The 14265-nt window shown below is 51.4% G+C and overlaps 1 protein-coding gene across 1 annotated transcript; it reads left to right on the top strand.

Annotated features, from left to right (window-relative positions):
- The first annotated feature begins 2375 nt into the window (after nucleotides 1–2375).
- Nucleotides 2376–6008, top strand: LOC101756973. Its single transcript, XM_004957458.3, has 4 exons — nucleotides 2376–2774; nucleotides 4748–4850; nucleotides 5290–5448; nucleotides 5568–6008. The coding sequence occupies exons 1-4, from the start codon at nucleotides 2482–2484 to the stop codon at nucleotides 5727–5729; spliced, it is 717 nt and encodes a 238-aa protein (XP_004957515.1). The 5' UTR covers nucleotides 2376–2481; the 3' UTR covers nucleotides 5730–6008.
- Nucleotides 6009–14265: the final 8257 nt, after the last annotated feature.

Genomic DNA, 14265 nt, shown 5'->3' with positions numbered 1-14265 from the left:
ACCTATGGTAGATGTAAATCTGATCGCAGAGCCCATAAACACATGCACTCTACGTGATGGCTATTATGCTGAGATGCATAGTATGTAATGAAGATGGATACCCCGGGTTCTCAGTGAGTGGTGAGAAGACGTAAGTACGGGTGGCGGCGGCCGCTGCCTAGGAGAAGTGAGGGGTGGGAAGAAGGAAGGGATGCAACGTACGCGAATATCCGTGGTGGTGCGTCAGCGAGGATCCTGCGGCGAAGGTCCGCGTCAGCTCACTCTCGCTTCCGTGCCGTGGTGACGAGTGGCACGCGACGTGCTAAAGCCGTAAAGCGAAACCTTTTGACTTTGGCTTGGCCACCTCTGCTTTCATGGGCTGAGTTCATGGATCGATCACGTCCTGGGTGCGTCACAGGGCCTTCTGCGAAAACTTAGGGAGGACCGAGTACGAGTACGACGAAAGTTTACTCGACCGCCAGGCGCCAGGTGCACGACCGGAGCCACGTTTTTTTTTTTGTATCTGCACTGACAAGTGGCAAGTGCTACACTTTAGCGTGAATCTTCGACCCCAGGTGGTGACGGACTGACGGTGGACTGGTGGTGGTAGTGGTAGTACGTGTGAAAGTCATGCAAATTGCAAAACTATACCTCCTGTACTGAATCGTTGTAATGTTTTGGGCTGTGTGTACCGGGGTACGCCCATCTGCTGATCTGCGCGCCTTTCCGTTTGGTTCGCGAGCAAATCTCTGACCCGCTGATTCGGTGTTTACTGCGGAGCAAGTACCACGGACCACCCTTCTTTAACCCAGCAGAGTACTGGGCGACTGCCGACTGGGCTCCCCGGCCCCTCCCTGGCTCCCTCTGAGGCTCCGACCTCTCTCATGCCCGGATGGCCGAACGGGATCATGGAGAAATGAGGGGGAGCCGGGATGGGCAGAACGACGGAACGGGGGAAGGGCACGGGAGGGAAGGGACGCGTTCCCGCAAAGGCTGGGACTCCGCGAGCAAACCAAGGCTTCGAGCCACACGGCACTGCTGCTGCGCGCCTGCGCCAGCTCCTCGCCATTTTTCTTTCACTTGTTTACTACGCCCAACCCGTCGTCGCAGTCTACCTCGTAGGGGCCTGCTAGTAGTACGTATGCCTGCTCATCTCGTTGCAGTAATTGTTTATCACTGTAGCCGCGCCGCATGCGAGGGAAGGGATGGTGGATGCCTACGCTACAGCCCGCGAAAGACTGCCCGTGTCCTCTCCTCCGGTAGTCCTCCCTCCTCCGTCCGGTGCGTGCGTGAGCCGTGAGAGGCCGTGACCGCTGTCTGTCGCCGCCTGCCTGCCACTCTGCCGGTGGCCGTGGCCCGTGGCCCCCGCGCGCGGTTCCCGGCCACCGCGGTCTACCTGCCTGCCGCACGGCACCGTGCGTGCGTGCCCCCGCCGCAGCCCGAAGCTGCCTCCCTGCCTGGTGCTGATTCGTGAAAGGGGACGCAGGTGAGTAGGTCAGCTCTCGCTGCGCGCACCCCGACGCCCGCCGCGGCGGTGGACGCCGGCACAGACCCACCCCCCTGCTCGATCCGTCCCGTCGTGCACGGCCCGTGCTGCTGCCGCTGGCTGCTGCTCCTGCTAGGCCGCACCGCGTACGAATCCGTTTGTTTCTCGCTGTTTCTCTCACGTCAAATCTCCTAGGTTTACAAATTTTTAGGAGGCTGGACGGTTGTGTCCGGGCTGCAGACGGTATACTGACGATGCGGGTGGACAGTTGTCGGTGCAAAGTTTCATTGTACAATTGAGAATTAGGTAACTGTAATAGATAAATATTATGGGAATGAAACTCCCTACTCATCTGTGAAACTTTCTCTATTAATTACCTCACCAAGTCAGCAATTTTGCTGATGTGTCATTAAAGGGATGTTTGTTTCCCAGGGGCTAAATTGTAACCCCTATCACATCGGATGTTTGATACTAATTACGAGTATTAAATATATGCTAATTACAAAATTAATTGCACAGATGGAGGTTAATTCGCGAGATGAATCTATTAAGCCTAATTAATTCATGATTTGATAATGTGGTGCTACAGTAACCATTTGCTAATGATGGATTAATTAGGCTTAATAGATTCGTCTCGCGAATTAGCTCAGGGCTTTTGCAATTAATTTTATAATTAGTTCGTGTTTAGTTCTACTAATTATCATCCGAATATTCGATGCGATAGGGGCTAAACCTTAGCCAAGTATCTAAACACGTCCTAGATACGCCCTAAATTTAATGCAATGAGACTGGCCCAAATTGAGACTGGCCCAATAAGAAAGCCCAATAAGCTCCGTTTCTTGTTCGGATTGGGCCTAAATACCCCCTTAGTCTGGAACATGGGCCCTAATGAAAACGCAAGCAGCAGAGAGGGAGCCAGGAGGGAGGAGGAAAAGATCTCGCGATCGCCGGTACGGTCCCCATATCCGGGACCCAGCGGAGACTCTGCTTCCACCACCAGGATCGGGGAGCTACTCATGGCGAGGCCCGCGCGCGCCCCGCTGCTCCGGCGGCTGCTGCTGCTGGCGGCCCTCGCGGCGTGCTGCTCCTACTACCTGCTCGTGCTCCAGGCGCAGGCCTCCGCGCCGCCGCGCTACGACGGGTTCGCCTACGGCGGGGGCGCCGCGGCGGCGTGGAAGGACGCCGTCCTCGTCGAGGCCTTCCTCGACCCGCTCTGCCCCGACAGCCGCGACGCCTGGCACCCGCTCAAGCTCGCCGTCGAGCGATACGCGCCCAGGGTCTCCCTCATCGTCCACCCCTTCCCGCTGCCGTAAGCACCTTACACTGATCTTCTGTGCTGGAGTGTGATTTTTTTTTGTGCAAGTATGACTGTATGAGTAGTCTCACTAATTTACATCGAAAGTCTGAGTAAGAGCGTCCTCTTGGCATGCCTGAGTAGTATCAGTTGTTAAATTGGCGAATCTGAGCATTCTCATTGAGAAATCGAACTAATTAACTTACCAATTTTGGAAAAAGGCAAGTTCGCGGACGATCCTCTGATTTAGGCTGAGCTTGTGTCACTATGTTGCCACTTTATGGCGGGAAATTACAGGGAAAAAGCCAATTCGTTTCTCATTCATTTGTTTTCTTCAATATATCCCTGTTTGATTGTGTGTGAATTGTGCTGTTCGTGGTATACTGCATTTGGAGATGTACTATTTCATTGGCTGGAAACACAGTAAGTATTTCAGTAGGCACCTTTGTAATTAGCTAAGTGTAACAAAGGATTGTGATAGGGCCGTTCTCCAATTGGTTAACTCTGGAATCCATTTCTGAAAACCACAAAATTTCTTGTGTATCTGAGGGGGGTTCCCACTAACAAGTTAATTAAATAGTACAGAACAAGATCTATAACTAGACTTGCTATAGGCTAAAACAATATTTGCCATTGCAGAATCAAGTGGGTGCTTCCACTTTTTTACCGAGATGATGCTTTTTAAAGCCAATGATTGCATCTCATGCTCTCTCATGTCAGTTGTTTTCCTTTCCCAATTCGGGTAATACATGGTCCAGTGCATAGTTCCAGGTGCCAGGTGTTATAGCTTGCTTCTCTATGCTAGGTTGCAGACCTTTTCTTTGTTGGCATTACAATTTGTGTACTAAAGTGCTTCATATTATGGACTGTTCTACTACAAAAATGTTAGCCCTTGGTTTCACATGGCAAATCTGAGTATAAGAGGCGAACGGGCCTCTAGCTGAGTTGGTTAGGTGGCTCTACTTAGTAGCACTCCTCAGGTCTTAGGTTCGACTCCTCGTGGGAGCGAATTTCAGGCTGGGGTTAAAAAAATCCCCTTGTCTGTCCCATGCCAAAGCATAGGTCTAAGGCCCGTCCCAGGTCGTTGGTTGTCTCACACGGGCTACGTGCCGCTATGTAAGGGTGGGGTAGGGGTTTGGGGGTTTTCTCGACCTGCGTGAGAAGGTCTTCTTCTTCTTAGCAAAATGCCTCGGGGCTGTCTTACCCCCCGCAGGTCGAGTCTGAGTATAAGAGTGTCATTTTGGCATGCCTGAGTAGTATCACATGTTGAAATGGTGGACCTGAGCATTATCACTAAGAAATCAGACTAATTGACTTAGCAATTTTGGAAAATGGCATGTTCGTGGATAATCCTCTGATTTAGGCTGAGCTTGTGTCACTATGTTGCCACTTTACAGTGGAGGGAAAGCAAATTTGTTTCTCATTCTTGTTTTCCTCAATGTTTTCCTGTTTGATTTTGTGTGATTTGTACTGTTAGTGGTATACTGTATTTGGAGCTGTACTATTTCATTGCCTGCCAACAAAGTAAAGTATTTTAGTAGGTACTTCGTAACTAGTTATGCATAACAAAGGGTTGTGGTACAGCCATTCTGCATTCAGTTAACTCTGGACTCAATCCCCAAAAACCATGAAATTTCTGATTTACCTGAGGGGGTTCCCAGTTCCCACAAAACCTTGCCGCAGAATCAAGTGGCTACGTCCACTTTCGAGATGATGCCTTTTAAAGCCAATGATTGCATCTCATGCTCTCTCATGTCAGTTGTTTTCCTTCCCCAATTCGGGTAATACATGGTCCAGTGCATAGTTCCAGGTGCCAGGTGTTATAGTTGATTCTCTATGCTAGGTTGCAGACCTTTTCTTTGTGTACTAGAGTGCTTCATATTATGGACTTTTCGGCTACAAAAATGTTTGCTCTTGGTTTTATATTAGTATACTATAGTTCCTAACTGCTCATTCTTGCATTTTCTTACTGAGATGTTAAACCACAGGTATCACACATATGCATTCCATGCTTGCCGTGCACTTTACATAGCTAACAAGTTGAATTCATCATCAACATATCCATTGTTGGAGTTGTTCTTCAAGAACCAGGTCCATTACATTCCCCGTTACAATGGTTTACCATTTTGACATTGCTGTACAATTTATTATTTTCATATGCCAATTGAGCTCCCTTTTATTATCAATGACTAAATACTCAGTTATATGTTCGGTGAAATATGTTACTAAAGTCTCTAGCTCTTTTTGGGAGATGGATTCGCTACAGGCAATTTTAGCGTTAGGTTCAGACTGATGCTAAGGATTTGGATCCCAATTCTCCGTTCCTCAAATAGGCCCTTTTGGGAGCAAACACAGCATGTTCACGCTTTCAGTAAAGTCATGACCGCAAAAAATGTTGCTGCTCAAGCAATTTGTACTTACATAGCTTTCTTTGCCATGCAATTCATCCACTGCAGTTCTCTTTCTTACTGCTTACCACATTAAAGTTTTACTGAAATACTTTAATTGCCTTTTTGATAAACGCAAACAGGAAAAGTTCTACAACTCTGCCACATCTTCTCTCTCGAGCCCTGCTGTAGCTGTAGAGATGTCGAAGATGGCAGCGCATGCTGTTGGCAATTCAGTATCTGAGTTTCTCTCAGGCTTCAGCGATAGGAGGACAGACTCGGCAGCCAGAGTTTCTTTTAAGGTTAGCTTCCCTTTGTTGCGCCAAGTGAATTATAAGTTCTAAATATCTAGTCTCAGTTTACTCGCTGTCTGTATCATTCACGAGATTGTCCTGAATGATGCTTTGATGTTCTGATGTAGTATGGGTGCACTAGGGGAGTTTTTGGTGCGCCGTTCTTCTTCGTGAATGGCTTCCTTCAGCCTGGGGGCGGATCGCCTATCGACTACAGCACATGGATTGGCATCCTGGATCCCCTCGTTTCCCAGCAGGGTGAGAGAATCGAGATGTTTACTTCTATGTAAGTGATTGAAGTGGCCCTACGACGGATACGGTCGTACAGATGCTTGGCTAGTGCTGATAGGCAATAACGCAGCAGCTCTTCTGTCAGTTGTGTGCATGCTTCATAGATAGCATCCCGCTTGCCTGTTGTACTTGTTTTAAAAGGTCGCTATTCTGGTTACTGTAGCTAGCGGTTGTGTGTAAAACGCCTGAAACGTGGGACAAGTATGTGAAATCGCCCCCCGTGTAATTGGAGGAGCTTTGTTCGATGGATGAACAGCCAATCTGGCAATTTCTTGTCTGCTCTTTCTTCTCCCTTGTTGTGTTTGCATTAGATAATGGCTGGTGAAGCCGATATTGGGCGGGCCACGCTGCTACATGCCTTCTGGGTTCCATGGCTGCAGACAAGTGTCAAGGTCAGTCACTGGGGGCTTTGGGCCTTGGGTTGGTACGCGATCACAATCAGCTTTGGTCACGACTGGATCAGATCAGGTGCAGGGCCCCTGCCCCTAACCTGCCACGTGAGCAGGTCGATCGGATTTGCCCCGGACGTCGCTTCCCGTCTATCCCTTCTCAAACACGGGCGCTGCCTCGCCCTGGCTCTATTTGATCAGCAGATCGTGCTGGGATCGCGTGACTGGACCTGAACGGAACCCACCAACCTAGGGTGTGATTGATGCCTGCAGCTCCTAGCCAGGCCCGAACCAGCTCTCGGTGGGCTGGCTGAGCGCATAAAGAGCTCTTTGTTGTATGAATCCATACGTGCAAGTTACAAAGAGTAATTGATTGGTTGTCTGAATATCTGCATCTCCCACCTTTATGATATGCAGGTCATGTGCTTCTATACACATCGCGTGAGCCAGGCTCCGGAGAAACGTCCAATCTCTCCGCACGGCAAGAGCCTATTTGGAAGACTGCTTTTGCACCGGGGATCTGACCCAACCTTTAACCCAGGCAACCAAACATGCACACCTTGCATCCCGAAAGCATGGATGGAGGGGCTGCAGCATCCAATCACGGCCCTGACCGTCTCCGGCAAGGATGACCTGCTGTATCTCCGGGTTGGCTGTGTGTATTACGCCTGCAATGTGTTTGGTGCGTGCCTTTTGTCCTGGGACTGCACGTGTCAGGGGAACGATCGATCCAGCCATCTCCTGGGTCCTGGCCGACCTGCCCGTTCGTCCTGTCTCTATCCAGGCGAAGCTTAGCAGGCAACGTCAAAGCCACACGCCACTGTACAAGCACAACACGCACTCGACGGTCGCCGCGGTGCCTACCCGCAGCACGTCAGGTGCCATGACTTGACTCCCAGTCGAGACGTGTCCTTGGGCTAGCCAAACTCCAACTGTTCAGAGCCGCCTTGCCATGCTCACGCATGGAAAATTGATGAATCCATCCATCGCATTCACCATTCACCCCATAGTCGCGTCTCCTGGACCTGCGGGATGGCCGATGGGAAGAAACGTCGCCGTCGGCGGCGGCTGCGTCCGCCTGCCGATTTTGTGCGCGGCACCCCTCTGACGCTACGGGTATCACCCACGGAGTCGCCACGGGCCGCAGTGAAAAAGCGCGACCGTATCGAACTATGGTGGTGTGGTAGGACCCTGCCTGACGGCATGGATGATGGATCGATGATACAGATTCCCCTTGCATTGTCAGCTTGCCATGACGATGAGCGAGCTCTCTCTTTACAATACAAGTTTGTTTTCCTCCGGAAAAGAATTGCCAGCCATCGCTGTTGATGTGGGTTACGTGTCGTGCGTGCGTTGTGCACCACCTGCAGTCCATCGTCGTCTGTGCGTGTGATTGCCATGCCGACGATTAATTGCCTCTCAGAAGTCAGATTAGCGCCATACTTCGCGCGCGAGTCGTGACCTTTTCCGGATGCAAGCAGGTTCTTCTCGGGCAGTAGCTCACTAAACTCACCCGATCTGAATCCTACTCCCTCCATTTCAAATATAAATTATTTTTTAATAATTATTATAAGTGATTTTGATTTTTCTAAATTTATATATTTTTTATGCACATCAATGTACGATATGTCTGAATACATAGTAAATACCATATATATAAAAGTGCCAAAACGATCTACAATTTGGGACAGAAGGAGTACAATTTGGGACAGAAGGAGTACTATACATGTTGCTGCCTCCAATAAACAATTCTTCAAGTCCAAAACATAAAAAAAGAGGAAAAAGTCTATTTGGCAATCGAACTATCACCTCGGTTTGGTTTTGGCCATCCAACTCCAAAATTAGGAATCTTTGGCCATCGAACTATCAATACCGTGCATATTTGGCCATCAAGCGGTTTTGGAGGGTGGTTTTGCTGACGTGGACGACATGTGGTGGTGGGGCTCGCCTGTTAGCACCTTCCTCTCTTTCTTCTCTCCTCTCTCTTCCCTCTCTTCTCTCTCCATCCACGCCGGTAGCGAGCACATGGCGCCACAACCTTCAGCCGAGCTCATCCACCCATGGCCACCCCCCGTGGCCCCTTCTACCTCCCTCCCTCCCCGACGCACGGCTGCAGGTGGCAGCAGGAGCAGCACCGTCGACGCTGTAGCCCTCTTGCGCCGCCATAGCCCTCTGTCGTTGGAGTTCCTTGAAATCGAGGAGCTCGCCTACCTCAACTCGCTCTCCATGTCCGGCGACCGGAGGACCTCCAACGCACCATCCTCAAGCCGGTCGTAGACTCTGCCCTTCGTAGCTGCCGGTTTCCCTTGCTGATTCGCCATCTCCGTCGACCACCGGGGCAAGCCAACACCGTCAGCAGCTTCGTCTTGCCGAGTCGCGTCTATCCTGCACGTCCTCGTCGTCGATTTCCTACCAGAGCGCCATCACCCTACGAAGGTCTGCTCGTCGCCATGTCTCGCCACTTTTGGGCAAATTTCGGCCGAGCCCGTGTGACGGGTTCCTGTACTAAGGGTAGTCGGGGAAGGGATTCAAGGCAGCCAAGACGCAGAAAGGCCAAAGGCCCAACAACTGGAAGCATACTGGAAACAGCCCAAACGAGGCTGTGGCCCACTGCCCGACCTTCCTTGGTCGGTGTCGGTGTTTTAGACCGGCAACCCGCCTAGGGGGTACCCTAGGTGGTCTTTTGTGCGGTAAGGATCGTCAAGAATCAAGGAATCAATGGTGACGCAAGGAACACGATTTAGACAGGTTCGGGCCGCTAGATCGCGTAATACCCTACGTCCTGTGTGTTGGTTTGTATTGATCTTGGATGAGCCCGAGTTGTTGTGTTTGAGGGGGAGGGTCCCTGCCCGCCCTTATATACACGGGAGGGTCGGGTTACAAGTCCGAGTCCTAGTCGAGTACTTTTACAGAGTTCTACTCGGTATGGCCCGAGTAGTTTTCCATACTCATACTTGACTAGTTCGAGCGGGATACACCTATCCCTTATCCTGATCATATCTGAGTACGCCCCTTAGTGGGCCGTCCAAGGTCTACTCGTGGGCCTGGGGTGCATGCCCGACAAGCCCCCGAGTACTTTGTAGTTGTGTGCCATAGTCTCGAGTATTGTGGGCACTATCCGAGTAGTTTGTCGTAGAGGTTGCAGTGTCCAAGGTGCTCGAGTACTGTCGCGTGGCTGGAAAGTACTCTTCTTGGTCTTTTAAGCTGCTGCCTGTTCCGAGAGTTTTTATATGGTAGTGCGATGTCAATCGCACTCTATATGGAGTAGCCCCCGAGCCTTAGGTTGAGTCGAAGAGTCAGGCTTAGGGTCAATCTTGCTTTTTGACTGTTTTACCCTTGGAAATCTGAAAAAGAAAAATCTGACCATCGGGTACGGTACCCGCAGCCGCCGAGCACTTTGGCGATCTTTATTGTTGAAGTGGTCAGCAATCCGTTGAAAAGAGTAGCCGTTGGGTGTTTAAGGCAATTAATCTGCTTAAAATTCGTCCGTTGCGTAACTGACGCTTGGAATCCGGAGGTGGCGGAGATAAAATTGGAGGGGCCCTCTTTCGGTTAGGTTTACGCCCTACTGTAATCAGATATGTTTTTCTTCCTCCCCTGCGCATCTGCTCCACATTTGCGCCGTCGCAATTGCCCGCCGCCATTGCTGCTCCTTGAGAGAGATCCGAGGGTGAGTGCATTTTGCTGAGGTTGAAGCCGGCGGATGCGCACCAAGAAGATGGGCAAGAAACCCGAGAAGATCCAGGGCAAGGCTCCAGCGACGAGCAAGGTGAAGTCCAAGAAGGGGAAGGAACTGGTGCTGCCGGCACCGAAGGTGGGGCTGACGAATCAGACTGTGCCGCCGCCACCTGGAGCGACGTGGCAGCATTCGGTGATGAAGGAGGAGGCTGTGCAGGCGCTAGTTGATGCCAAGCTTCTGCAGATGAAGGAGGTACTCGAGTGGCGCCCCGCTTTTGCGAATGCGTGGCAATTTGAGGAACACCCTGGCGAGATGGTGATGCTTGCACACTTCGTAGAGAGAGGGTTGGTCGTGCCCACCTCTGACTTCTTCAGAGGTATCCTCGAGTACTATAAGCTTAAACTTGTTCATTTGAACCCCAATGGTGTACTGCATATGTCAATTTTTGTACAGCTCTACGAAGTTTACTTGGGAGTTCCTCCGAGCCTTGAACTGTTTAGGAAGTTGTTCCGCTGTAAACCTCAGCCTAGTGCGCTTAGGACAGAAGCCTTTGGAGGCACCGGGTTCCAACTCAGGAACTCGGGCGCGTATATTGAGTACAATCTGACTGACTCTCATGGGGAGTGGAAGAAAAGGTGGTTCTATATCGGGAACCATGATCCTCGCTTGCAAGTGGTTACTGGCCATACGCTGAAGCATGCAGAGAACTGGGTGAGCGAACCCGAAGACACCCCAGAGCTTGACCACTTGATGCAGCAGATTACCGAGTTGAAGGCACTCGATCTTACTGGGATCAATGTGGTGGCGAGTTTTCTCAAGAGAAGGGTTCAGCCGCTTCAGAAACGGACTCACTCGGGGAGTGAGTACATAGGTTTTAAGGATCCATCACGTATGTCCGATGAGGATATATCTGATGATGATGTGGAGGCGCTGCTGGCCAAGTTCTTCAGGAACTACCAGGGAGTACCAGTGATCCCAGCAGCTGTTCGGCAGTATGATGCCTGGTATGAGCCAGAAGTGGTATGTCGTTGTACTTGACTTGTACTCTTTTGACTTGTGTGATATTTTTTTGAATATCGACTTGTTTTTGTAGTCTCAAGTTCTTGCCGGCTACTTGGCGCAGTCGGAAGAAGAAGAAACTGTAGTTGAGGAGTCAGAAGACGAACCCTCTCCTCTTGTGAAGAAACGCAGAGTAGTCTGCAAAATGTCTGCGGCTAAGTCTGCTTCAACTCCTGAGAAGTCTCGCGGTGCTAAGGTATGTAGTTGTATACTCACTTGTGGCTGATGTACTTGTACTTGCAATCTCGTGATTACTTTGTCTTTGTTCAGAAAGCTGTCGATACAACACTTGGTGATGATGAGGCTGCTTCCGAAGAAGTAGTTGTGACCGACCCGGGCGTCGGTATAGCCTCTGTTAAGGTGCTAGAGAAGGTGCCATCAACGGATGCTGGAGTAGCCCCCGAGCTGACCGCACAGGCTCCGTCGGCTGCCGCGCTGTCGGTTTGGCAGTCCTGGGGTTGCCCACCGGAGTAGCGGGTGTTGCGAAGGAAGTCAAGATGGCAACGGGTACAAAATATCCGCGTGCCCGAGGATATGAAACCCGATGGGCACGGATATGGGTCTAAGTATGTGCCCGCGGGCACGGGCGCGGGTGTGACCCTAGACCCAACGGATATTTGCTCGAGGGCGTGAAAAAATGATATCCGTACCCGCAAACCCGCCAGATCTGCTCCAATGTCTGACATGTGGTGCCAACACCATACTAATGTATATAAACTCAGATTCTTAGGGTTTCATTTCTCCCAGTCCCTCTGCCCGCAGCCGCACTCCCTCGTGACCCCGTCCCCCAACTCCCCCGTCCCGACCCGAGTCCCGACTAGCTGTCTCGACCCAGGCCGCTAGCGCCGCCAGTGGCCGGCCGCCCCTTGCCGCTGCGACGCCGCTCCTTCCCGCCACCGGCCAGCCTCGGAGGCCTGGATCATATCCTCCCGTCCTGACTCCCGCCGCCGGTTGCCGCCGTGAGTCCCTGACTTCCCGCAGCCGTGACTGCCCGCTGCCCCAGGCCCCCAGCGCCGCCCTCTGCCGCTGTGACTTCCCCACGCCCCGTGCTGCCGCCGGCCGCCCCCGGAGGACCCGATCCGGAGTTCGCTAGCGCCGCCCCTTGCCACCGCTGGCCGTCCCCAGATCCGCCCCTATGCAGGGTACACGGGCATGCCCGCGGGCATGCGCTATCCGCGGATAGCGGGCACGGGCACAGTTTTCTACCCGTTGCGGATAGCGGGTGCGGGCGCGGGTATGGTTTTTTGCTCGTGGGTATGGATAACTGAACCTTGTATCCGCGCGGATTTTACCCGTTGCCATCTTGAGAAGGAAGTGTCACCAGTAGTTGCTACTGGTTTCTTATTGTCCAGTGTGATTGCTAGTGGTAAGCTTTCTGTTGCGACTAGTTTTGTAAGTCTAAATCGTATTGTAGTCTTGACTCTGTGTTTCCCAGACCTTGGCGAGAAGACAGCGCCGACAGCTGTTCCTGCGGCGCTGAGTACTTGGCCAACTGTTGCCGAGAAGAAACGTGTGCGACTGCCGCCACGCTCAACTCGGTGAGTTTGTTTATCCCTGGTGCATATTTTTGAGTTCTCTTGAAGTCGTATAATGACTACTTTGATGTAGGGATGCGGGGGAGACTATCCCTGTGGAGGCAGCAGTAGAATCATCTCCTCCGACTACTTTATCTGCTCCCTTGGAGGATTTGATTATGGAGGAACCACCCGAAGTTGACGCTGGTCGCCTTGGAGCTACCATGTCTATGCTTCAAGAAGTGATTCGTTCAGTGGAGGTTCCTTCCGCCACTTTGGGTTCAGGCAATGTTTCTTTGTCGACATCCACTGGCGAAGCTCTGGCTGTAGTGGGTGTGGAAAAATCCAAAGAATCAACTGCTCCAGGTATGTATCAATAATCCTGGTATTGTAGTCGTGGCAATCAGGTGACTGATTGAAAATCTTCAGGTACTGCCGTTGGTGTGGCTCCACATCTTGCAAAGAGTACTCAAAGGCCAGTGCTCAGCCTTCCATCTGACTCAGAGTTCCAGAGAGCTGTCGATGTGTTTCGGAGCTTCCAGGTGCGTTGATGTGGCGTTGTCGAACAGATAAACTTTAGGAAGCTGGGGTGAAATCTTTTGGTGTGGAGCAGTCGGATCATGAAGTCTTGCAATAGAAGCTGGAGAGCTGCTACAAATCATTGAATAAAAAGTATCAAGGTGAGTACTTTGTATCTTCCGAGTATGTCCGACTGTAGTCGGTTGTGTTTGAACTTGGCCATTTTTGCAGAGCTCAAGAGGCGAGAGGCAACTGCTACTAGCCAACTCCTTGATTGGATAAACGCGCACGACTGAGTGGCGGATGAAGCTGAACGTCTTCAGTCCATGTTGTCAGAAGCACAGGCTGCTTGCGAGCATCAGCGAGATAGGAAGATGCAGAATGGAGTAATGCTTGCTATGGCCATGGTGGCGTGTAGAGATCACGCTCAGACCATGGGAAGGCTTCGGGGCAAACTCCAAGAGTTAACTGAGGCAGCTCAAGATTTGGTGAACGCCATTGCCCCCGTGGAAGAGGACGCGGGACCTCAATCGCTAGTCGAGCAATTGAAGGCTGCCCCGGGTAAAGTGGCGGGCCTCTGCAAGGCTGTTTACAAACAAGTCCTGGCAGTGGTAAAGTCATACTACCCGAGGGCAGATCTGTCGGCGGCTGGTGACAGCGTGGCTTGCAACTGCACAGAAGAAGCTTAAGCGCAGTACCTCAAGGAGGCGGAGCCAATCGCGTCAAAAATGTCTGAATTTGTATCTCCAGAGGAGCCTTGAATTTTTATGTACTCTTGTAGTTGTTCGAGTACTTTGGATGACACTTTGATGAATGAATGCTGGTTCTTTCTTTAGTTGCTTGAAGTAGTTGTCTTGATGTGGGTTAGGAGTAGTTCACTCCGTCTCGCCCGACCCAAGGTCCCGAGGTCAGCTAAGCCCGACCCTTTGATGGAGGAACTCCGCCTTGCCCGACCCTTGGTCCCGGGGTCGGATGCGCCCAACCCCTTCTTGCAAGGGTTCGTATCGCCCGACCCTTAGGTAAAGGGTCGGCCTTCTCCAAGCCCCTAAGGGTCATGCTTGGCTGGAATATTTCTGAGAGTCGAGTAGTCGTAATGCTATCAAGTACTATGCTTTTTGAGGATGCACGGGTGTACTGTACTCTTGTCCTTTGCGGATGCACTGGTGTACTGTACTCTTTTGTCCTTTGTAGCATAAGGGCCTTCACGTGGGCAGAGTCAGAAGTCGTCAGACTCATTAATCACGGGCGCATAGTAACTCCTGGGTGGGTGGTAGTTGTAGCTCGTGGCTATAAATAGATCCTCCTGGAGGTCGGTCCGAATCAAGTTCTTGAGTAGCAATGGATTGTCTTCGGTTGCTATTGTTTGAGTGTAGAG

Source organism: Setaria italica, chromosome II (genome assembly GCF_000263155.2).
Source record: "Setaria italica strain Yugu1 chromosome II, Setaria_italica_v2.0, whole genome shotgun sequence".
NCBI lineage: Eukaryota > Viridiplantae > Streptophyta > Magnoliopsida > Poales > Poaceae > Setaria > Setaria italica.
This window is presented reverse-complemented; position numbering and strand designations above follow the sequence as displayed.

Excerpts from the sequence above, each read along its gene's own strand:
- LOC101756973 (XM_004957458.3), top strand. The coding sequence starts at position 2,482 with ATGGCGAGGCCCGCGCGCGCCCCGCTGCTCCGGCGGCTGCTGCTGCTG. Across the intron at positions 2,775-4,747 it reads GTCCACCCCTTCCCGCTGCC|GTATCACACATATGCATTCC; the intron begins GTAAGCACCTTA and ends GTTAAACCACAG. Across the intron at positions 4,851-5,289 it reads AGTTGTTCTTCAAGAACCAG|GAAAAGTTCTACAACTCTGC; the intron begins GTCCATTACATT and ends AAACGCAAACAG.